Source organism: Cnephaeus nilssonii (genome assembly GCF_951640355.1).
Source record: "Cnephaeus nilssonii genome assembly, chromosome: 5".
Lineage (NCBI taxonomy): Eukaryota > Metazoa > Chordata > Mammalia > Chiroptera > Vespertilionidae > Cnephaeus > Cnephaeus nilssonii.
Genome location: NC_137076.1, coordinates 55,682,313 through 55,707,655, shown reverse-complemented (window position 1 = coordinate 55,707,655; position 25,343 = coordinate 55,682,313). Strand labels below are relative to the sequence as shown.

The following is a 25,343-nucleotide window of genomic DNA, read 5'->3' as shown; positions in this document are numbered from 1 at the left end:
TTGTTGTTAATCCTCACCTCCTCATCTAAGAATATTTTTTCCATTGATTTTTTTTAGAGAGAGTGGAAGGGAGGGGAAAGAGATAGAGATAGAAATAATTAGAGAGACAGAGAGAGAGAGAGAGAGAGAGAGAGAGAGGGAGAGAGAGAGAAGTATTGATGTGAAAGAGACACATTGATTGGTTACCTCCCACACACACCCTGACTGGGGCTGAAGATGAAACATGCAACCCAGGCACATGCCCTTGACTGGTAATTGAACCCGAGGCCCTTCATTCCCTTGGCTGACACTCTAACCAGTGAGCCACACCAGCCAGGACTCATCCTAGATTATTTTTAAAAATATTTTTCATGCAAGAATTTACAGTAAAACTCCATTTAGAAATGAAAAATCCAGGGGATTGTTGTAAAAGGGAAAGGATTCCAGGACAATAGGTGTGAAGCAGGACAGTTCTAGACATAAGAAAATGTATTAGTCAGCCGAAACCGGTTTGGCTCAGTGGATAGAGCGTCGGTCTGCGGACTGAAAGGTCCCAGGTTTGATTCCGGTCAAGGGCATGTACATTGGTTGCGAGCACATCCCCGGTGGGGGGTGTGCAGGAGGCAGCTGGTCGATGTATCTCTCTCATCAATGTTTCTAGCTCTCTATCCCTCTCCCTTTCTCTCTGTGAAAAATCAATAAAAAAAAAAAAAAAAAGAAAATGTATTAGTCAGAGTTCTCCAGAGAAACAGAGCCAATAGGATAAATGTGTGTGTGTGTGTGGGGGGGGGGGGTGTATTTGTTTATTTATTAATTACAGGAATGGGCCCATGTGGTTATAGAGGCCAAGCTGGAGAACCAGTGAAGCCAATGATGTAATTTAGTCTGAGGCTGAAGGCCTGAGAACCATGAGCTCCAATATCCAGTGTCTGAGGACAGGTAAAGATGGGCATCTCAACTCAAGAGGAAAGAGGGAATTCACCCTTTATTTGCCTTTTTGTTCTATTTGTGCCCTCAATGGACTAGATTGGGAGATACTCACCCTTATTGGTGAGGGTGGATCTCTTCCATTAGTTTACTGAATCAAATGCTAAGCTCTTCCAGAAACACGCTCACAGACACAGTCAGCAATGATGCTTTACTAGTTCTCTGATAAATCCAGTCACGTTGGCACATAAAATGAACCATCACAGAGCACTTAAGGTCATGTGACTTAGAGCTCAGTGATCAACAATGCTAACTTAATGACTTGTTGCTTCAGTGTGTACCTGAAAGTCCATTGCCTTTGAGTACCAACCTAGGTATTTATTCTTCTTCCTTGGTTGCAAGGAAAAAAATCCTGATTCTGGCAATTTAAGCAAAAAGGTATTTCATTCAAAGTATGTGGGGTGCTAAAGGAAGCATGAAGAACCAGCCTGGGAAGAAGGTGAGTTGCCTGCCAGGCAGCGGGTCTCTTTCGACACTCTTGGCTGAAACAGATGAACTTTGTTTCTCTGTCAGTGCTTCACTGTGCTCAAGAGTCAAAGTCCTGGGAAAGAGAGGCTGGTTGGCTGAGTGTAGGTCCTGTGCCCAGCCCTTGGCAGTGGCAGCCCTGAGAGGCAGGATTGGCAGAAGCAGCCTCCAGCTATCTCTCTGGATTCCCTGGGCCAGTGGTCGGCAAACTCATTAGTCAACAGAGCCAAATATCAACAGTACAACTATTGAAATTTCTTTTGAGAGCCAAATTTTTTAAACTTAAACTTCTTCTAACGCCGCTTCTTCAAAATAGACTCGCCCAGGCCATGGTATTTTGTGGAAGAGCCACACTCAAGGGGCCCAAGAGCCGCATGTGGCTCGCAAGCCGCGGTTTGCCGACCACTGCCCTAGTGCAATACAGGCACATGAATTTTACCAAGACTTTGTGCTATGTGGGAAAATGATTATCCAGGGGGAAATCAGGGTGCTTTTGGGAAGTGGGACTGAAGGCTAAGCATTAAAAAATGCCAGTGTTCACCACTAAGAGTGAAAAAAGTGACTATCAAAGCCCATGAAGCCACAAGTCTGTTGAACTGATATGTGCTGACTTATTTTCCTATTTTCCAATTGTTAGATTGCTTCCTTCCCCCCCACCCCCTCCAACAAATAGGTCTAAGCCAGTGGTCAGCAAACTCATTAGTCAACAGAGCCAAATATCAACAGTACAACGATTGAAATTTCTTTTGAGAGCCAAGTTTTTTAAACTTAAACTTCTTCTGACGCCACTTCTTCAAAATAGACTCGCCCAGGCCGTGGTATTTTGTGGAAGAGCCACACTCAAGGGGCCAAAGAGCCGCATGTGGCTCGCGAGCCGCAGTTTGCCGACCACAGGTCTAAGCATATATATCTAAAAAATTATCTTCTTAGGACTGATATTGCCAGGTCTGGAGTTATTGTTTCAAAAGATAAGTCATGAGTATTTATACTTTCTTCATGTTCTATTTTACTCAAGTGCCCATGGTAAGACTATGCCTCTAATCACGGCAGATTGGTTTTTCAGTGGCTAGATAATTTCCTGGTACAGGTCACCCTGTGGACACCTTTCTGTGGGTTATACCAGGGGCATCTGTGATACTGGAAAGAACATACACCCCCCCCCTTTTTTTTTTAATCCTCACCTACAATATTTTTTCATTGCATTTTAGAGAAAGAGTGGAAGGGAGGGGGAGAGACACAGAGAGAAAAACATCAATATGAGAGAGACACATCAACTGTTTGCCTCCCACACATGCCCCAACTGAGGCCAGGGATCAATCCTGCAACCGAGGTACATGATCTTCACCAGAATCGAACCCATGACCCTTCAGTCCTTGGGCCAATGCTGTATTCACTGAGCCAAACCGGCTAAGGCAAGAACATACCCTTGAAAGCTCTTCTCTTTCCTTCTAACATATTTTATACCCATTGCAATCTGGATGAAATAAACTGCAAGGTCACTGCTTCAATTAGTTGGTAATAGGAAAGAAGGCAGCATTTGCCTGAGGGAACTGTGGGCAGTGGGAAGTGGGAGTGCCTGCTGATCTACATCAGTACATGTGGTATGATATACCCAACTCCGTCTCAGGTCTCCCCAAAAGCTGGACACAGGGGAAGCAGTGATTGCATTATGTCCTGGGAGAGCACTCCACCTGGCGAGGGTACTGGCTGTGTGCCTTGACCCACATCTCCTTGAGCCAGGTTCTTCTAACTCCAAACTTGAAAAGATGAGAGTCCCAGATTTCTTTAGAGGATTTTCATTTCAATGTGAGCGAATTATAAAATTCTGCCCCTCAAACCTCCGCCCACACACCCATTCTCCATTTCCCCACCCTAGCCTCACTGGGAACGTCCGCTTCTCAGGCAGACTGCCAGGTTGGCTGGACTAAGTAGCAGGGCGCTTTGTTTTATAATTATCCATATGTCAGCTTATTCCTCATGGCCAGAGTACACCAGATTGCAAAGCCTTGAAATTAGGGACTGCCTCACTTTAGTATTCCCTGCAGCATTTTGCACAGTGCCTTGCCCTCTCCAGCTACTCAACCAATATTTACCTACTGAATTTCCTTAGGTGACTGGAGTAGTTCTAGAACTTCTTTGGGTCTAAAATTCTTCTAAGTTATGATGTGTAGGGGTGATGGAAAAGGTGCACTTTCCCTGGAAACAATCAGGGGGCCCTGGAGGAGGTCTGGACTCCTGGGCGCAGTGTTCCGGAGAAAAGAAGCAAGCCTGGTGCAGGAGCAGATGGAACAGTCCTGCACTCTCTCTGCACGGGCTGTGTGTCAGCCCACGGTGCCCCAGCCACATGGCCTTTTTCAATTTCTCGTACTAGTTCTTCAACAAAGCTTCCTCTGGGTATGTTTCTTCCCTTTCCACATAACATCCACTTTACCCACTAACTCCTCATCCCACAGATCTCAGCTTAATTGCCAATTCCTCAGGGACAACTCAGGATAAGCCCAATTCTGATGTTATAGCACCATGCACACATAGCCCTTTCCTAGAATTTATGAGTGTTCTTTTTTCTTTTCTTTTGCGGAACCAGAAACAAGTTTTTTATTTGTTCACTAGAGGCCCGGTGCACGAAATTCGTGCACGGGGGTGGGGGGTATCCCTCAGCGCAGCCTGAACCCTCTCCAATCTGGGACCCCTCGAGGGATGTCTGACTGCCCGTGGGATTGGGCCTAAATGGGCAGTCGGACATCCCTCTCACAATCTAGGACTGCTGGCTCCCAACCACTCGCCTGCCTACCTTCCTGATTGCCCCTAACCGCTTCTGCCTGCCAGCCTGATCACCCCCTAACCGCCTCCCTACCAGCTTTATTGATGTCTAACTGCTTCCCTGCCAGCCTGTTTGCCCCCAACTTCCCTCCTTTGCCAACCTGGTCACCCCCAACTGCCCTCCTTTGCAGGCCTGGTCCCTCCCAACTGCCCTCCCCTGCTGGCCATCTTGTGGTGGCCATCTTGTGTCCACATGGGGGCAGGATCTTTGACCACATGTGGGCAGCCATCTTGTATGTTGGAGTGATGGTCAATCTGCATATTACTCTTTTATTAGATAGGATAGAGGCCTGGTGCTTGGGTGGGGGCTAGCTGGTTTGCCCTGAAGGGTGTCCTGGATTAGGGTTCCCTTGGGGCATGGGGCGGCCTGGGCGAGGGGCCTGTGGTGGTTTGCAGGCTGGCCACACCCCCCGATGACCCAAGCGGAGGCCCTGGTATCTGGAATTTATTTATCTTCTACAATTGAAACTTTGTAGCCTGGAGCGGAGCCAAGCCTTCTGCTCGCTCCGTGGCAGCAGCCATTTCTATTGGAATTTATTTATCTTCTATAATTGAAACTTTGTAGCCTGGAGCAAAGGCCTGGGCTGGCCAGGGCTGCAGAAGCTTGGCTTCCTCCATCACCGGGGGCAACCCTAGGCTCCTGCTCTCTCCAGCTGTGTGGCCGCAGCCATTTCTGTTGGGATTTATGTATCTTCTATAATTGAAACTTTGTAGCCTTAAGCAGAGGCCTGGGCCAGCCAGAGTGTACGGAAAACTTGGCTTCCTCCATCACCGGGGAAACCCAAGCCTCTCTCCTGCTCTCTTTGTGGCCGCAGCCATCTTGGTTGGTTTAATTTGCATACTCGCTCCTGATTGCCTGGTGGGCGTGGCTTGTGGGTGTAGCGGAGTGGTGGTTAATTTGCATATTACTCTTTTATTAGATAGGATTTCTTGCACTGCCGTACTCTTCAATGACATCCTTGGCCTGAGACTCTTTGCCATAGTCCTTAACTACCACACAACTGTAGCCAACCACTTTATGGGTTCTCCCTCTTTGTCTGTTTTACAGAGGCCTACCCATTCCTCTAGTTTCTTGCTGTCATCAACCTTAAGGAGGCTGTTTGATGTTCAGCACAAAGGGCCTCCACCAACCTGACAGGCTCATCACAGTTGGATGGAAGCACACAGGCATCAGCTTGGCACTTAAAGGCTTGGGCAGTTTCTCGAACTCTATGTGCTAGGCCCTCCTGTGTTAACATCCATTCACATCCAGCTGTAACGCCTTCCTTGGCCATGGCTGTCTGTGGGCTACACGGGGAGCCAGATCTTGAGTGCACTGACTGCGGCAGGGAAAGAGTCAGAGTTTTCTTTTAGTATTTGAATTTGTAATTATTTGATATGTGTGTGTGTTTTTTCTGTCTGACTGGAGACAGAATGTGTGTACGTGCGTGCGTGTGTGTGTGTGTGTGTGTGTGTGTGTGTGTGTGAGTGAGGAGAGAGAGAGAGAGCGATTGGCATTGATCTTTACTATAGGAATTGTCTCATGTAAGTATGGAGGCCAAGAAGTCACATAATCTGCCCTTTGCAAGCTGGAGAACCAGGAAAGCTGGTGGTGTAAGGCTGGGGAAGCAGAAGCACCAGTGTCTGAAGCCAGAAGAAGGTTGGTGTCCTAGCTCAAGAAGAGAGAGAATTCGCCTTTCCTCTGCCTTTTTGGCACTATCCAGGTCCTCAGTGATTCGATGATGGCTGCTTGCAATGGTGAGGGTGATCTTTATTCAGGCTACTGATTCATATACTAATGTGCTCCAGAAATACCTCAACAGATACAGCCAGAACGAATGTTTGCCAGTGCTTTGGGCATCCCTTAGCTCAACTTAAAGTGTAATTTTAAGTTGACAATTAAAATTAGCCATTATACAGAGATTCTACAGTAGAGCTTATCCAGTGTAGTGCATAGTATTTTCCAAAGTGCATTACCCAGATCACTAGTTCAGGAAGTCTCATTACGTGTTCTTTGAAGGAAAAAATTATTAAAAATTATATATGTAACAAAAATGTCAAACTTATTTGGATAGTTATTATCCTGTGATAATTTATCTTTAAGAAAAGTTGCTTCTCTCTCATCGATGTTTCTAACTCTCTATCCCTCGCTCTTCCTCACTGTAATAAATCAATAAAATATAAAAAAAAAAAGAAAAGAAAAGTTGCACTACAAACTGCTAATAGTGGTTATGGGGAGGGGGTCTTCTATTCTTCCTTCATTATATATATATATATATTTTTATTATGGTGAAATACACATGACATAAAATTTACCATTTCAGCTATTTTTAAGTTAGACTAAGTTCAGTGAGTTTAAGTATATTCGTATTGTTATGCAACTATCACCATTATATTTTACAGATTACTCATTCACCAGTTTCTTATACAGCTTCCTCATATCTTGGTGGATTAACCTACCCTCGCTCAAAGAGTGACTCAAAGAGGGTCTGATGTTCAGATTGAAGTAGCTGTGGTAAGGGAGCATCTTTTTAGCTCAGGAAGGGATATTGTTTTTCCTTTTAGTTTTTTTTTTTAAAAACGGGATCTTTTCCATCTTTATTTTTAATTTTTAACATATTTTATTCATTTCAGAGAGGAAGGGAGAAGGAGAGAGAGATAGAAACATCAATGATGAAACAGAGTCGTTGATTGGCTGCCTCATGCAAGCCCCACATTGGGGACTGAGTCTGAAACCTGGGCATGTGCTCTGACTGGGAATTGAACCGTGACCTCCTGGTTCAGAGGTCGATGCGCAACCACTGAGCCACACCGGCTGGGTATGATATTATTTATAGGTAAGTCTGGAAGCGTTGAAGCCATTTGGTTTTCATAAAGGAAGCATTCTGGAGGCGGAAGCCAATAGCAACAAGGGGGATAGAGTTGAGAGAACTGAAGCTGGAGTAGAAGAAGCCCTCAGAAGCCTGCCCTACCTCTCCAAGTGTCCAGTCATATGGTCCAATAATTTTTTTAAAACTGTTTGGCATCCTCCTTCCCCCACTAATATCTGTGCGAGAAAGTAGCCTAATGTACTTTGGAAGACACCCCACCCAAAGATTTTTCTTTCTTTCTTTCTTTTTTTACATTTTAAAAAAATATATTTTTATTGATTTTAGAGAGGAAGGAAGAGGGACAGAGAGATAGAAACATCCATGATGAGAGAGAATCATGGTGGATCGGCTGCCTCCTGCAAGTCCCCCACTGGGGATCGAGCCCACAACCGGGCATGTGTCCTTGACTGGAATCGAACCCAGGACCTTTCAGTCCGCAGGCCGATGCTCTATCCACTGAGCCAAACCGACCAGGGCCCAAAGATTTTTCTTACATTTCTTTTCTTTATATCATTTACGTTTTGCCACAGCTATAATTTATGCTCCTCCCTCACTCTGCCTGCAGCAGAGACTGTTAGGTTCCTGTTCAAAATCTGTTGTCCTTTTTCTCTTTGTAATAAAGTTCAGGTTTCCTTTAGGGTGGCAGTATACCTGGACAAAGAACCACATTTTCCATTTTTCCTTGCAGTGAAGTGTGACCATGACTTAAGTTCTGGCCAATGAGATAAAGACCAAAATTGTCTAAGACCTGCAGGAAAGGCTGAGGAAAGCGCTGACTCAGCTGAGAGGGGGGCCCTTTTATCATTTTCCTTCCTCCTTCACAGAAGGAGCTCTGCAGCCATCGTGTATCATGAGGTGACATCGAGGATGGAAGCTAGGGCTTCCTGGGGCCTGTGGAATCATACTAGATGATTTACTTCTGGACCTGGTTTACGTGAAAGAGGGAACCTTATGGGGTAAAGCACTATTATTTTGGATTTTCTGTTATCATGTGTCTGAATCTAATTCTAATTGATTCACAGCTTTGTAGTATACCCAGAGATTCAGGAGAACCCACATTTTTTACTTCATAGATAGCAACTATGTGACTCATCAGGGAAAGACAACATTACATGTAGCGGGACCTATAGAAAGGGAAGGTTTCATCTGAGTTAACCTCTATTTTATCTGGACTCGAAGCTGACCAACTTTCATTGATTTGTATCTTTAACATATTGAGGCACTGAGCAAAGCATAAACATGCCAACCCGACATACATAGTTGAATGTCTTCCAGGCACCCCAGACTTAATGGGTGAAACTGAAACTCATCTTGTCCATCTCTGTCACCTCTACCACCACATCGAATTCTTATCCCATATTTTCCTTTCAGTAAATATTCACTTAAGTTCATATCCATCTACCTAACTTATCATGCCACAAGCCTTGGGCCCATGTTTTCTTTTTTAAAATATATTTTTATTGATTTCAGAGAGGAAGGGGTAAGGAGAGAGAGAGAGAGAGAGAGAGAGAGAGAGAGAGAGAGAGAGGAGAGAGAGAGAAACATCAACGGTGAGATATAATCATTGATTGGCTGCCTCCCTCACACTCCCTACTGGGGATCGAGCCTGCAACCTGGGTGTGTGCCCTGACAAGGAATCAAACCATGACCTTCTGGTTCATAGGTCGACGCTCAACCAATGAGTCACACTGGTCAGGCTTGGACCCATCTTTGGTACCTTCTTCATTTCTATATCGAGGCCACTGTCAGGTCCCAGGATCTCCCTCTAAAATATATTGTGATCTGCTTATTTTTCTTTCTCCATTGTCACTTGGAAGGTAAAGCTATACCACTTTTTGCCCAGACAACTCCAAAGACTTCCTTCTGGATTCCCATTCTCCACACAGCAGTTAGAAAATGCAAACTAGATCACACTACCACCAAGCTAGAAACCCCTTAAAGCCTCCTCATAGCATATGATATGACCAAAATCCTAAATATGGCCTAGAGGCTTTGCAAGTTCTGACTCCTACCTTCTCTTTTAGTATCTTAAATATACCAGAACCTTTCCCATCCCAGGGGCTTCACAGGCTGGTTCCCTGCCTGGGTTACTCTGCTCACACCCCCTATTTAATGGTCAACTCCTGTTGATTCTTCTGGTCGCTGATGAAATGACTTCCTCATTAAGTCTTTCTTGACCTCACTCCCAATTTATATCTCCCAATTATAATCTCTTAAACACCCCTTACATTAACTGCACGGCATCTCTCTATATAAAAGGCTAATATGTTAGGTGTCCGTCCGGGTAATGACGTCATGTAGCAATGCCCGGCTTCCTCTCCCTAGCGACTAGCCTCCTTGGAGTTTCTTCAGCCCAGGAACATGGCTTGCTTTGTAGCCATGTGCAGACATTTTACACTGCAAACAAATGTCTGTGAAGCATTTTCCTGTGCCTCATATCATTTGATCCTCACAAAAGTCCTGGGGTAGGTAGATAGGAGACTCGGTGGAATCCTATTTTCTTTTCATTAGCCAGAAAATGGAGATTTAGAAAGCTTAGAAACTTGACCCAACTGAAAAGAAGTAAGATATGGTGGACCTTGAAAATGATTTCAGGTTTTTCACTGCGCAGAATATAGTCAAACACTGCTACAGTTAAATATTTTACCCTTTGTTCTCCCTGTGTGATCTACAATAATAATCTGCTTCGTGTTGATATTTACTGCTGTGTTGCTGACAATTACCTGAAAGAGAAGTTGGGGCGCTTCACTGGGCTGGAAAAAGTTTAGCTAAATCAGAAAGCAGGTCTAATTAAACAAGTTTATTCTATATCTATAAAAGGTTAAGTTGACTCGTGCATGCGCAATACATATAAAGCTCTCGTTGGTGCCAATTGCACACGTATGTTTCGATCTGTCGTCGATCGTGAATTTGGTTGACACTTCTATTATAGAGAAAGGGCAAATATTGATATTAAAATATTTCTTCTAATTAATTTCCTTTCAATGTGTACAAATTCTTCTAATTAATTTCCTTTCAATGTGCACCTGGCCACTAGTTTAAATATATATATATTAGAGGCCTGGTGCATGAAATTCCTGCACTCGGGGGTGGGGGTCCCTAAGCCGGGCCTGCACCCTCTCGCAGTCTGAGAGCCCTCAGGGGATGTCCAACTGATGGCTTAGGCCCACTACCGGGCCTAAACTGTCAGTTGGACATGCTTAGTGCTGCTGTGGAGGTGGAAGAGGCTCCCGCCACCGCTGCTGCGCTCACCAGTCATGAGCCTGGCTTCTGGCTGAGCGGCGCTCCCCCTGTTGGAGCACACTGACCACCAGGGGGTAGCTCCTGCATTGAGTGTCTGCCCCCTGGTGGTCAGAGTGTGTTATAGCGACCGGTCGTTCCGCTGTTGGGCGAAACCGGCTCTCTGACATCCCCCGAGGTGTCCTGAATTGCGAGAGGGTGCAGGCCAGGCCAAGGGACCCCCACCGGTGCACGATCGGGGCCAGGGAGGGAGGTGGGAAGTTGGCCAACCCGGGAGGGACTGTGGGCGGGCTCCAGGGCATGTCCAGGCCATCTCGCTCAGTCCCGATCGGCCCGACCCCAGCAGCAAGCTAACTTACTGGTCGGAGCGTCTGCTCTCTGGTGGTCAGTGCATGTCATAGCAACTGGTCAACCAGTCGACTGTCTGCCCCTGGTGGTCAGTGCACGTCATAAAGAGTGGTTGAGTGGCCTTAGCATATCATTAGCATATTATGCTTTGATTGGTTGAGCAGCTGACCAAACGACCTGACACTTAGCATATTAGGCTTTTATTATATAGGACAGTGGTCAGCAAACTGCAGCTCTGTTGACTAATGAGTTTGCCGACCACTGGTAGACTAAATGTTACCATGTAGTTGGAAGCTGTGAGGATTAGGCAATTGTGGCATATTGTTTGCCAAGAGGTAAAGGGTAGTATATGACAGTGGTCGGCAAACTCATTAGTCAACAGAGCGGCAAACCGCAGCTCGTGAGCCGCAGTTTGACGACCACTGATATAGGATATATATATATATGTATGTGTGTATAAATATATATATATATATATATATATATATATATATATATATAAATATATATATATGTATGTGTGTATATATATATGTGTGTGTGTGTGTGTATTTGTGTGGTTTTGGGGGATAGAATGTCAATCTCCCTCCAGAGACCAAAAGCACAGTGAGGACAGATACTCTTCTGTATACTGCTGTATCACCAGCACCCAGTATGGTGCTTAACATATATAGAAACTTACAGACATTTGTGGGAAGAATGAATGAATTAATGAACCAAAGATGAGACCTGGGCACTCAGTAGCATCTGCTTTTGTAATCACCTTCCTTGAATTCTGTCTTATATAGTTTAATGCTGTGATTTCAGGGGGAGGCTCCCCTGCCCCCAATCTTTTCCATATTGATAGTATGTAATCTCCATCTCTTTCTCCTTTCCCTCTCCCACAACCTTCTTCTTCTCATCTTCATCATCATAATTTACCACAGGTGCTTTATAAACAGTTTCATTAAATCTTCTCAAATAGCCTGCAGCTGCAATCTCCATTACATGGATGGCAAGCCTGAGATTGAGAGAAAATGGACTTTAGCCAAGGTCATACAACTATTGAATAGTGAAACTGACTTGGAGCTCTTAAATTTCTATCATTCCCTGTACCATAAGCTTTCTCTTCACTTGGTCATACTTCTCATTCATTCCAGTTACTGATAATCTCTACCAGGCACAGTACAAGGTGTAATTGAATAAAACAAAACTGATTAGGCCCTCCCACTCTTGTCAATTACAGTAGACTTATTTAGTATTAAATTAAGGTTCATATCGACCTGCTGTTTGGGGTGCATGTGTGTGTGTGCTTTGTGTGTGTAAAGGCACAATAACAATGTTTTTTGCAATGTTGTGAAATTGTTTTAAACAACCAGTTTGGTCCCATATCTAAAGAATCAACCACATTGAATGAACCAGAGTTTTTGTGGCTGGGAGTTGGAAAGTGGTAAGGAAGGAGAGGCAGTTCTGAAGCAGCCCCTCTTTTTAAATTGAGAGATTTCACATACCAAAAAGATTGACCCACTTAAAGTATAAAATTAATGGGTATATTTAGTATATTTACAGAGTTGTACAGCCATCACCAAGATCTAAGTTTAAATATTTTCATCATCCACAAAAGGTACCTCTTACTCTATCACTATGCCACCCTCCAGCCCCTGGCAACCACTAATCTACTTTCTATAGATTTCCCTGTTCTGGACATTTTATATTGAAAAATATATGTGGTCTTTTGTGACTGGTTTCTTTCACTTAGCAACATGTTTTTAAGGTTCATAGTGTTGTAACATGCAGCTGTACTTCATTCCTCTTTATAGTATATTAATATTCCATTGTATGGATACATACATTTTGTTCATCTACTCATAAGCTAATGGACATTTGGGTTGATTCCACTTTTTGGCTATTGTGAAGAATGCTACTATGAACAAGGATTGGTGTGGATGTATGTTTTCATCTCTCTTGGGTATCTCTACCTAGGGAGTGGAGTTGCTGTATCATATGTTAACCCTAAGTTTAACACTTTGAGGAAGTGTCAACAGCTTTTCCTTAGGAGGAAAAGTTTAGGTTTTTGCCCAGAAGATTGACTGCCTGTGTTTGACTGTTTTGCAAGGCCCTCACTGTTTGTTTACATCCCTTCTGTTCTTGAGTGTCCTTTTCCCCCTTTATTTACCTCCTTTATTTTCTTCTCCTCAGCCTCCAGCCACCCTGCTGATTTTAGGAGGGAACTGAAGTTTTCAACACCTAAAAGTTATTTGTAAAACATTTTGAGCTCTCTGGAGGATGGACATTCAAGTTATAATGTTTATCTGTTTATCTTTGGGTTAGGCACCATGATGTTTTGTAACAAAAGAGCTTATTGCGTAGGAGGCTTATTTAACTTGGTCCTGAGGGTCACACTCCTACAACATGTTGTCCAAACAGATTCTTACTTACCCAGCTCCCAGACTGAACGTTTTGAACAATCACTGAAGTTTCTTGTGGACGTTAACATCATTAGTAAACTGCATATGTAAACATATGTCGTGAGCTTGTAAAATCATGTATGTAGAGTTCCTAGTGTGTGCCTGGCACATAGTAAGTGGGTAATAAAATTGTTGTCATTTTCTTAAAAGTTACTATACTGTACAGTTGATTTGTTTTAGGCAAGGCTTTCAATGTAAAGCGGAGCTTTGACCTGCATTTTGCGTTAAGTGGAGGAGGAACGCGAATAAGGAAAAGAGCCCAGCGTTCATTTACAGCTGAAGCCCGGTCCAGGATAAATGAAATGAGTCAATCATTTCCCCCAGCATGCCAGACCTCTGAATTATGTCGTCCGGCTGCGGAGGATTAGAGACAGCTATTACGACTCCCCTTCCTTGACCCGGTCCAGTTCCCTGCTTCGGGGAGCCTACAGTGAGTCACCCTGAACAGGGGAGCCGAAGAAAAGGGGAGAGGCACGCGCCCCGGGGGTGGAGGAGACAAACTCTAGAGCGAGGGAGCCTCGGAAGGAAGAGGAGGGGCAACTGCGCGTGGGGAAGAGAAGGAAGAGGCGTCCGGGGAGAGGAAGGGAAGGGAGTGGAGGAGAGGAAGAAAGAAGGCGGGGGAGAAACCAGGGGGCGAGCGGGGCGGGCCGGGGAGGCGCCCGGGGCGGGGCAGCCTCTCGCCTCGGGGAGGGTGTTCGGCGCGGGGGCCGCGTGGGGCGGGGCCGCGGGCACTTGAGCTTCGGCGGGGCTGCCGGGAGTGGGGCGCCCAGTCCTCCTCGCGTCCAGACTTGGCTCCGAGGGACATGTCCGCGCCGCGCTCGCTACGCGCCCCAGGCTGCTAGCTTCTCCGGGACTTCCTGCCCGCACGGCCCCCCACCTGGCCGCGGCCCCAGGCCGGGCTCGGGCTGTAGCGCGCCGCGGGCGGGCGGGTGGCTCGTTGGCTGGCGGTTCGCGCGGACCGCTGCAGTCATGGGGCTGCAGCCCCTGGAATTCAGCGACTGCTACCTCGACAGTCCGTGGTTCAGGGAGAGGATCCGCGCCCACGAAGTGGAGCTCGAGAGGACCAACAAGTTCATCAAAGAGCTCATCAAGGACGGGAAGAACCTCATCGCGGCGACCAAAAGTAAGCGGGGATCTGGGCGCGGGTGGGCTGCGGCGCGGCGGGGCCGGGAAGAGCCTCTCCCCGGGGCAGACGGGCAGTCTCCTGCCCGAGGCCAGTGGCCAGGGGAACTGGAGGTTCAGTCGGACCGGGAGGGCCTGGGGTCTTTTCTCCCTGGCTCCCAGGCAGCTGGTCGCAAGTTCCCTTTTCCGCTCCTACTCCTCTTCGATAGCCAGGGCCAGGAGCCATGCGTGACAGACTCGTCTGGGAGCCCGCCTGCCCCAGACAGGCGTCCCTGGGTGCCTGCGTTCCCGCCGGACTGACTGCCCCAGAGCAAGTTTTAATGCACTCTAAAGCTGCTCACAGTCTCCTACAAAACAGAAACCATCAGTTTTACTAGTTTTGTCTTGTGATCTTTCAAAAGAACTTCTCTAAGGGTTCTTTCAAAACCTGGTGGGTGTTGAATTGCACCCTTCCTTTTGTCAATTTCTGATCTTCCCGGACAGTCTCCGGTCCTTCCCTGGCGTTGTGCTGCTTTCTGCGCATTCCTTCATTCCTTCCCTCCTGCGCCAGGAGAGGGGCACTGATGGGCTTGTAAGGGTGAGCAGCCAGCCTGCCTGCCCTCTGATCCCAGGCAGCGCTGCCTGCAAATAGGGAATTCTACCTACCTCTGTCAAGCTGGATGCTTTCCTATCTGGTTCCTCTCTATCATATATATATATATATATATATATATATATATATATATATATATATATATGTATATGTATGCATGCTAGTGACCCGGTGCACGAAATTTGTGCACATTACAAGGGGATTAATTAGAGGAAATAATTTAATATTGCTATTTGCCCTTTCTCTATAATAGAAGTGTCAGAGATGAAAGAAAATTAGTAAAATGTATATGAAAACCTTCCTCCTGTCAGAGTCTGGGGCTCACCACCAAACCCAGAGTCAAGTCCCCGCCCACCCACATGCACCTCAAAATCGTGTGAGACCCAGACCTGCTGCCCCCCCCCCCCCCCCGCCCCCATTGGGCTAGATCCAGACCCGGCCAGTCCCACCCTTGTCAAGCCCTGCTGGGCAGAGGGGTGTAGCCTCAGGTCCCCTGGCCTGGCGCCAGGATGGGGGGGGCGTGGCCTGAGGTCCCCCAGCCCAGACCCAGGCGGGGGGGGGGGGGGGCGGGTGTGACTTGAGGTCCTCCGTCAAGCTCCGCCAGGTGGGGGACACGGCCTGAGGTCCTCCTTCAAGCCCCACCAGGTGGGGGGCATGGCCTGAGGTCCCCCAACCCAGCACTGGGGGTGCACCTTGAGGTCCCCCATCAAGCCCCGCTGGGTGGGGGGTGCGGCCTGAGGTGGCGCGGCCTGAGGTCCCCCGGCCTGGCGCTGGAGTGGGGAAGCAGCCTGAGGTCCCCTAGCCCAGCACCAGGACGGGAAGTGCACCTTGAGGTCCCCTGTCAAGCCCTGCCAGGTGGGGGACATGGCCTCAGGTTCCCTGTCAAGCCACACAGGGGCGGGGGAGGGTGTAGCCTCAGGTCCCTGCTGATTGCTCGTTAAGGCTCCTTATGGGAACTTGGCCTCAGCTGTGGGTGCAGCCATCTTTGTGATGGAGTGATGTTCAATTAGCATATTCCCTCTTTATTAGATAGGAGTATTAGATAGGATGATTTCAGAGAGAGGAAGGGAGAGGGAGAGATAAAAACATCAATGATGAGAGAGAATCATTGATGGGCTGCCTCCTGCACACCTCCTACTGGGAATCGGACCTACAATCACCTCATGTGCCCTGACTGGGAATCCAACCATGACCTCCTGGTTCATGGGTCCACGCTCAACCACTGAACCACACTAGCAGGGCTTTTCTCTATCTTGGAAGACTTGTAAGTGAAGTGGCCACAGAAGAAATTGTGTGTATATGTATTTATACCTGTCTGAGTATCTGAGAAGAGTCTTTCTAGGAGGAAGGTGGGCCGAACTTCGTGCTGGAACACTGAGTTGGTGTTGCTGCTGTTAATGGGGAGGCATTAACTGCAGTGAGAAGCTGGGCAGACTGACCCCACCTGTAACCCGTAGCCTATTCTGTCTTAAAAAGACCAGCTCATACAGCAGACAGGGGTGGGGGCAGTTATCCAGTCTTGCAAATCTGTGTTAGGGTCTTTATCTCTTCCCTAATTTCTCATTTCAGTGATTTCCAGCCTTGGCAGTTTGACCCTTGTATGTTTGTAGCCATCACCTCTATGAAAAATACCCCATGCCACAGTCTCCTTGCATTAAGGAAGATTAAACATACTGAGCAAACTGTCTCAAGTCCCCAGCACAGTGCCTGGAACAGTAAATATCCATTTAATGAATAAGTTGGAATAAGGTCTAATGAGAAGAATTTAGTGAGCCATCCTTGTAATTTTGGAAGCTGCTTTGGATAATGTCCAAGGTCCCTTTTGGTTCTGTGACCTCTCTGATATTGCAAAGTAAGGATTGGGAGTCACTTTGTTTGGGAGATGTGACTAAGTGGGCTTATTTGGTCGATGGCTCTCCAGTATCCATGGCATTGGGTATGGGTGGGAAGTAGGGAGGGACTGAAAATATGTAGGAGTGAGTGGAGAAAGGCAGAGGCCAGGAGAAGGGCACACACACAGTGATCATGAAGCCTGGTGTTCCCAGTGTCCCTGGCTGGGGGCACGTACCTTCCCTTACTGGCTGTAGCAGCTCCCTCAGGAGCTAGGGAGCTGAGGAGAGAGGCTTTGGTGTGCAGAGAGACAGATGGCAAAGCCAGTTTGGCCACTGGTAGAAAGCTATTTATGTGACTGCATGTTAGCTCTTCTGCCAAGCAGGACACATGCCTGGTGTGTTCCAGCAGCGGCTAGTGCATCTGGGAAGTGGGGGGAGGGCAGCTCTCAGCCTTCCTCCCCAGAATGTAGACTTCGGTGAATTTGTGAATAGGTATTGTATTCTTTTTGATTCCTGTCCTTAACCATAAGAAATATAATTTATAATCATGCTTAAGAGAGCAACCAGAAAGTATCCTTTTTCTTATCATGTTTAATTAACTTCTTTCTCAGAAGATGATAAGAACACAGCTTTCCCTTACAAGCTTTTGTCAAGTTAGGAAGACACTGCCTTTATCCAGCTTGCTCCTGAAACTTTACTTCTAGTTCCTATAGAAGATTAAGAGCACTGGACTTAAGTCAGGACATCTGAGTTAATTCGCCTTCACTGTTAGGGCCTGGTTACATGACAGTTGGGCAGGTCACTTAATTCTTTTGTGTCCAGTTTCTCTTGTCCTACTTATAAGAGACATTAGTAAGGTTCTGCAGTGTTTGGAAATTGCTTGATTAGTTCATTTGAAATTGCAGCCTAGGTCAATCATTTGCCTAACTAGTTGGGCCTTTCCATAACATCTGAGAGTCAAGAAGTCCAGGAAGGACCTGAGGCAGAGGGAAGAGCTGCAGCAAGAATTTAACAATCAACTAGGGCAGACTGCTTATATTTTAAGGTGTTTACATTGTTTTTGCAAACATGGATTTTTTTGTGCATTTTCAGAATTGTGTGTTTAAGTGATTTCTGTTTTTAATTGCCCTGTAAGATGCCTCCTGCAGGCACTAAATACTTGTTAGGTTTATGTCATTGTGAGGTTTTGATGCTTTGAATATTTCACACATGTGTAAAGATATTGGAGGGGGTTCTGTGGGACCTGAAGACTTACTGCTGAGTTCAGTTATGTAGCAATCAGAAAATACTTAGCACCTACGACAAATATTGGGGTTGAGATAAAAAAGGAGGTAATTGAGTTCATTGTCCTTGAGTTGAATAAAGTTCAAACTAGGGGACATGTCCTCTCTGTATTGTGCTAAGTTCTTGAAGAAACAAAGGATACACAGACACACATGGTAAAAAGTTAACAATTCAGTGACAAGTCAGTATTCTGACTTTGCCAGGACCAAGAGTTGGTTGTAGGTTAAAGTAGAGAAGGTTTGCTGGAACTTTGGGAACTCATTGGTGTTTTAAGTAAGGAATAGCACCTTGTCAGATTGAAAACAGCTGAGAAGAAACCAGAATACCAACAGTGTCTGAGGACTATGAGGAGACCGGTTTGGTTGGAATAGATATTTCATTTTAGGTAGTAGAATGGGATGAATGGAAAGGTCAGTTTCAGATTATGGAGGTCCATAAAAGCGAGGTTGGGAATGGGGACTTTATCTCCTGTGGAGAATGGCTGAAGGTTTTTCAGCAGAAGCTGGACATAGTGGGAAAGAGATGGCTGAGAGATAGTATGTGACATCTGTGTGGGCTGGAGATAGCAGTGAGAGTAGGAAGGAGCTCCAGAGAGAAGAGTCTAGGATCCTTGACTTACGTTGTAGAGTGGAGATCATTCACTGGAATCTTTTTTAAACGGTTTTCAGTCCTTTATTTTTTCACTCTCCTTTCCTTTCCTTTCCTTTCCTTTCCTTTCCTTTCCTTTCCTTTCCTTTCCTTTCCTTTCCTTTCCTTTCCTGTCCTGTCCTGTCCTGTCCTGTGTCCTCTTTCAATGCAGTTTAAACTGTGTAGTTTAGATACTAGTGATCTGTAGAAATGTGTGGCATATTTGCCAGAAACAGACATAAGCCATATATGCTTTTTTCATAAATTTTATGTTAGGCATTCTTGAGAGGATATATTTTATGCTGGAGGGAAATACACATTTTTATTTTTTTATTCTTACCTGATGATATATTTATTGATGAGAGAGAGAGAGAAAGAGAAAGAAAGAGAAAAAGAAAGAGAAAGAGAAAGAAAGAGAGAGAAAGAGAAAATCTATGGGAGATAGAAAACATCGATGGATTTGTTGACTCTCGTACTCGCCTTGACTAGGATTGGAACCCGCATCCTGAGTATGTGCCCTAACCCGGAATCTAACTGCAACCTCTTCCGTGCATGGGATGACTTTCCAAACAACTGAGCCCACTGGCCAGGGCCCAAAATACATATTTTTAAAACAAATAATTCTTACAGTTATTAAGCACTTATATGGGTATATAAAATGCTCTTTAGTAAACTTAGGTTGTCTAGGTGTGTGTGTGTGTGTGTGTGTGTGTGTGTGTGTGAGAGAGAGAGAGAGAGAGAGAGAGAGAGAGAGAGAGAGAGAGAGGAGGGAGGGGAGGGAGAAAAGCTGGAGGGGCCCTCATATGTGAGTCTGCTCTTATCACAGATATGGGAAGAATGTTAGTGGCAGCCAGGACTAGAATTTAAGTCTTCCAAGTATTGGTTTTAGTACTTCTTTAGGCTTTACTATTTTAATAATTTTCGCCTTGTTTTCCTCAGGACAACATAAAAACTCTCTTTTGCTGTCTTTCTGTTTATTGTTTCCAAGAAATGGTTCATGTGGTAATTCCTTTTGGAGAAATTTCATTGCTGTTGCATCGAAACATAGGGAAATTTGGAAGACTTAAAAGAATTTCACTTCATAAACTCGGTTTCCTTATTTGTAAAATGGGACTGCTGCAGAAAGCCTTGAGGATTGACTAAAATGGGGTGAAAGTGCATTGAAAACACAGATGTTAAGCATATCCAATGGACGCAAGGCACTGGGGGGGAGGGGCGCGTGAGGGCATGTTCGGGGGAGGGGGGGGGAGGGGAGACAGTGGGAAGGTCAATGAGGAAAAAAAAGGAGACATATGTACTACTATTTGTAATAATTTAAACAATAAAATAAAATTAAAAAAAAGAAAGAAAACACAGATGTTAAGTGGTCTTGTAGATTCTGTTGTTTCCCAGCCAACATTTTTCTCTCTCTGACAAATTTTGTGCAGGGATCTATACCTTTCCCCAAATGACTCAGGGGAAAGTGATTAGGGCTAATTCTGATTAGTCTAACTCAGTGGTTCTCAATCATGGCTGATCTTTAGAATCACATGGGAAGCTGTAAAAAAGACGTGCAGTCAAGGTTGAGAATCACTGAACTCAGTTGTGTTAAACCTATTTTCTAGGCTAGTAACTGGTTTGCAAGTGAGGAGGTAGCTCAGTTCTGGCCAGTGAGACATGGTGGGAAGTCTGCTGGAGACCTCGGGAAAGATTTCCTTTTGTGTGAGGCGTCTCATAAAAAGGGTTCTTCACTTTTCTGTGGTGTCTGGTTGTGTTGTCTAGAGCCTCTGCCACCATCCTGGGACTGTGAGTGAAGCCAAAGCAAGGACTGTGGAGCAGAGAGGTAACTGAGTCTGATTTTTGATGCCACTGTGGGAGCCAAGAATTGTCTCAGATTATTATTAATTGTCTTCAGGGAAGCCCACCTAGTTTCAGTTGGGTTTTCTGTTACTTAGCACCCTATTTTTTTTATTATTTAAGTCAGGCGTCCTCAAACTATGGCCCGCGGGCCACATGCGGGTGTTTTTGCCGTTTTGTTTTTTTACTTCAAAATAAGATATGTGCAGTGTGCATAGGAATTTATTCGTAGTTTTTTTTTTAAAACTATAGTCCGGCCCTCCAACGGTCTGAGGGACAGTGAACTGGCCCCCTGTTTAAAAAGTTTGAGGACCCCTGGTTTAAGTATTTCATAAGTCTCCTTTTTTCCCCATTGACCTCTCCCCGGCCATTCCACCCCCCAGTACATGCCCTCACTCCCCTACTGTCTGTGTCCATGGGTTATGCTTATATGCATGCATACAAATCCTTTGGTTAATCTCTCACCCCCCTCCCTCCCCTGCCTTCCCTCTGAGGTTGGACAGTCTGTTTGATGCTTCCATGACTCTGGATCTATTTTTGTTCATCAGTTAATGTTGTTCATTATATTCCACAAATGAGTGAGATCATGTGATATTTATATTTCCCCAACTGGCTTTTTTTGCTTAGCATAATGTTCTTCAGGTCCATCCATGCTGTTGCAAATGATTAGAATTCCTTCTTTTTTACAGCAGCATAGTATTCAATTGTGTAGAGGTGCCACAGGTTTTTAATCCATTTATCTGCTGATGGGCACTTACTGTTTCCAAATCTTAGCTATTGTAAATTGTTTAGCACCCTAATTTTGATGGAGTGGTATAATTAGAAATTTTGCCCTGCTGCTCCTATTAAGTAGAATTTAGAGAGGTATAGAAATAAAATGCTATTTAAAGATGGAATTTTTCTCTAAATGGGAAAGGATATTCATATATATTCTTTGCCCCAAGAAATCACACGGACACCCCTCCCCCTGCCACCACCCTCACTTCAGGGCATCCATCACCTGGGATAAGTCTGAAACTCTCGCTTGGGGTTTTACTACAGGGGCTGGTCTCGTACATGAATGTAGACGTGCTGTAAAAATAATTGCTATCAAACTGAAGCTGGGCGGTGGACCCAGGCAGGCTTTACCTGATACATGCAGGTGGTCCCTGATTCCATTTAGAGTAGCTCTCATTTAGAGCCCTCCAGCAGCTGGGGCCGTGTTTACTTAGATTTTTTACTGGTCAGTTTACTGGTCAGTTAGCTGATGTCCTCTGGGTCTCTCTGACACATTGCCTTTTCCCTTTCCCCCCAATTGCTCAGGTTTCTTCGACCACCTCCTTTTTGCTTAGTTTTCTTTTGGGGCGTGTGTGTGTGGGGGGAGACTAGAGAGCATCATTGACTTTCAGAAGAGGAGGATATTTTTTTGCTTAATCTTTTTTTCCCTTTTAAAAAAATAAGTATTTTTATTGATTTTTAGAGAGAAAGGAAGGGAGAAAGAGAGAGAAACATTGATGTGAGAGTGAAACATTGATTGGCTGCCTCCTGCATATCCATACTGGGGATGGAGCCCGCAATCCCAGCATGAGCTCTGACTGGGAATTGAACCAGCAACCTTTCCATGCACAGGACAATGACCAACCAATGGAGCCAGTTAAAAAATATATATATATATATGTGTGTGTGTGTGTGTGTGTGTGTGTGTGTTGTTGTTTATTTCAGAGAGGAAGGGAGTGGGAGAGAGAGATAGAAACATCAATAATGAGAATCATTGATCGGCTGCCTCCTGTACACCCCCTACTGGGGATGGAGCCCAGAACCCAGGCATGTGCCCTTGACTGGAATCAAACCCAGGACCCTTCAGTCTGCAGGCTGACACTCTATCCACTGAGCCAAATCTGTTAAGGCCAATGGAGTAATTTTTTAAAGAGAGAATGGGAGGGAGGGAGAGGGGGGAGAGAGAGAGAGAGAGAGAGAGAGAGAGAGAGAGAGAGAGAAAGAAAGAAACAGAAACATTGATGTGAAAGAGACACATGGATTGGTTGCCTCCCACATGCTCCCTGACCAGGGCGGGGATGGAACCTGCAACCCACGTACGTGCCGTTGACTGGGAATGGAACCCGAGACCCTGTTGTCCAAGGGCCGACACTCCAACCACGTAGCCATATGCTGGCCAGGGCATGTTTAATCTTTAAAAGAGCTGATGAGACAGAACGATATAGAAGATTAAGATCATAGACTGAGGTATTAGTGTGTCTGGGTCCGAAGCATAGCTCAACCACTCACTACCAATGAAACTGTGGTCAGGGTGCTTAGCTTTTCAGTATCGATGTTGTCATCTGTAAAACAGAGATTATAATTCTTTCTACCATAGAGGGTTAAATGAGTTAATATGTGTAAAGTGTTTAGAATAAGTACTCAAATGTTAACCACTGTGATGCATTATCTTAATTGTGGTTTGTGTTTTAATATGAAGGCTCCTTTCTTGCTTGAGAAATCACTGCTGTGGCCCAGAGACTAATATTTAACCTTTTAGTGCTTATTTACCCTAAGAGTATATTTGTCCAAATCATCCTTACCAGTGACCAAGAAGATAGACAAACTTGTCAAACTGTGGAAAGGCTTCCAAGGTTTGAATGTAGTTCAGGATGCTGGAAAATCTTGAAGGTTAAGTTGATAGACCAAAGCTAAGTGGCATTTGGGAAAAATAGTTCCCAGAATTTATTCCTGATTCACAGAGATTTGAAGATGAAATAGAAGGTGTCACTAAGGCTGTTAATGGAGTGGAGACTCACCCAATTAGCAGCAGGAGCTTGATCATCTCCTCTCATTTAGGGGATGATGAGGAAGAGTGGAGATGACCAGGAGAGCTCTGCTCAAGGTCTTGAATGGCACCATCAATGCTGGAGCCTTCAGGGGCTTAACCATTACAGTGATACTTTGGGAGGATATTAACTTTAGTGTTTAACAAATTAGTGGACAGTGCTTGTGCTTGCTGTGAGAAATTCACAATGAGAAAAAGAAGGCAACCAGAGACATCTGTAAGAGGAGTGGTTATTCTGAAGAGCTATTAGGTAATCCTGTTCTCTACAAAAGAATCATTCAAGTCCCCGGGACAAATTTCCTAAGGGTTTGAAACCTCTGTGACTCTAATAGCCGCATATCACCTTATGATTTTGTTTTTTGGCATCATAAGAGAGGCAAGAATTACAAAAAATATAAAAATATTGTGTAGTCTGCAAGTTGCTATAAATCATGCTTTGAGAGATTGCTGACTGTATGTGGCAGGAATAGGTAAACTAGTTTACATTTGATCACAGGTAATAATATATGGTGTCTTTCGTTGCTGTTTCAGTTTGATGTTAGAAACATAACTTTGAAAATATTTGTTTGAGATTCTGTGTTGTCTTGAATTGCCTTTGACTTTATACATCTTGTTTAAAGAAAAGTTTGCTTTATCTCAGGATTTGTAGAAGAGTGTTTAGACATTTCTAGATTATAACTCTCATTAAGGGTGTCTTGGATGTTTTACTAGTTTCCTGTCAGTGAAATTCCATTCCAGAGACAAATAGGTGATTCCAAACTTCATCTGAAGAAGGTTTTATATTATTTAAGGTGTATTTAATTTAAATAATTTTAATAACAGTAGCTAACTTTTATTAAGCATTTACTATTTGTTTTACTTTGTGTTAAATTCAGGGCAGGCATTATATTATTTAGCATGAAGACTTAGTGAAGTATGTTATTATTAACCCCGTTTTGGAGATTAAGATACCAAATTTAGAAATGTTAATAGCTTGTCCAGATCACTAAATTTGTCAGTGGTGGAGCTGGAATGTGAACCCACATTTGTCTGACTCCAAAACCCTTAACCACAATTGTAAGCTGTCTCCATAAAGGGGTGTAACTGCGGTTTTCTGTTAGGGGGAGTTATGATGATAAATCCTGGTTATCAGGAATGTGTGTACATTTCATGATCTAGTTAGGAGACTGTTCTTATAATAAGCTCAGCACAATGACCATGATTTAAAATGTGAATTTTAAGGCTCTCTAAGATGATTATTGTAAATAAAACTGATGGCTAACTTGTATAGTATGGACATCAGAGACTGGGTTGGTTTAGGACCGCTCACTTAAAAAAAACACACAACAAAACACCAAACAACAACAACAACAAAAAACTTCCTTCCTCTCAGTCTCTCTCTTACATCCACCTTTGCCCTTCTTTAGACCCTCTTTTCCTCCTCAATATGCATCTTACTCTTTAGTAAATTTTAATTTTGTTCTCATACTTTAGTATTAGGCTTTTTTACTTTAAAAGTTTGTGAGATATTTGAGTAATATGAAAAGATATTAAGAACTCATTATAAACATCTCTGTATTTGCCTCTGAATTTAAGAAATGAAAGCTTCTCCAGTAATAACTACCTCAAATCTGGTGTTTACTGTTCTCAGGCATTTTAATTCATCTGAACACATTCCTAAAGAATAGTACGTTTTGCATGTTTTTAGACTTTATATAGCGGTTTCATGCTATGTGTTCTGCAACTTCTTTTTCCCCTCAACATCATAATTGTGAGACTTATCCATGTGGCTGCATGTGGCTCTGTTTAATTTAGATAAAACTCTCTGTTTTCCTACAACTGGCATTTAAAAAGATTTTGTTGATTGATGTTCTGTAAATAACATGAGTTCAATGATGTACATTGATTTCATGCATTTTTTGATTGTGAAACAATATATTTGGAGAATTTCCTCAGTATGAAAGCCTTCTTGTAATTAATTTCATAAAATTTCAAACACTAGCTTTGACAACAATCTGAATTTTGAAGACATTTAGGAAAATTCTTTTTTATACTTTTGAGTTATAAGCTTAGCATAGATCCGTGGTTGGCAAACTGCGGCTCGTGAGCCACATGCAGCTCTTTGGTCCCTTG

The 25,343-nt window shown here is 44.5% G+C and overlaps 1 protein-coding gene across 1 annotated transcript in view; it reads left to right on the top strand.

Moving 5' to 3' along the window:
- The first annotated feature begins 13,821 nt into the window (after positions 1 to 13,821).
- The window catches only part of ARHGAP10 (Rho GTPase activating protein 10), a 265,531-nt gene continuing 254,009 nt past the window's right edge, over positions 13,822 to 25,343 (top strand). Inside the window, exon 1 of the mRNA XM_079771261.1 lies at positions 13,822 to 14,258. Within this exon, the coding sequence (XP_079627387.1) occupies positions 14,105 to 14,258 (154 nt within the window). The 5' untranslated portion in view covers positions 13,822 to 14,104. The remainder of the gene's footprint in view (positions 14,259 to 25,343) is intronic.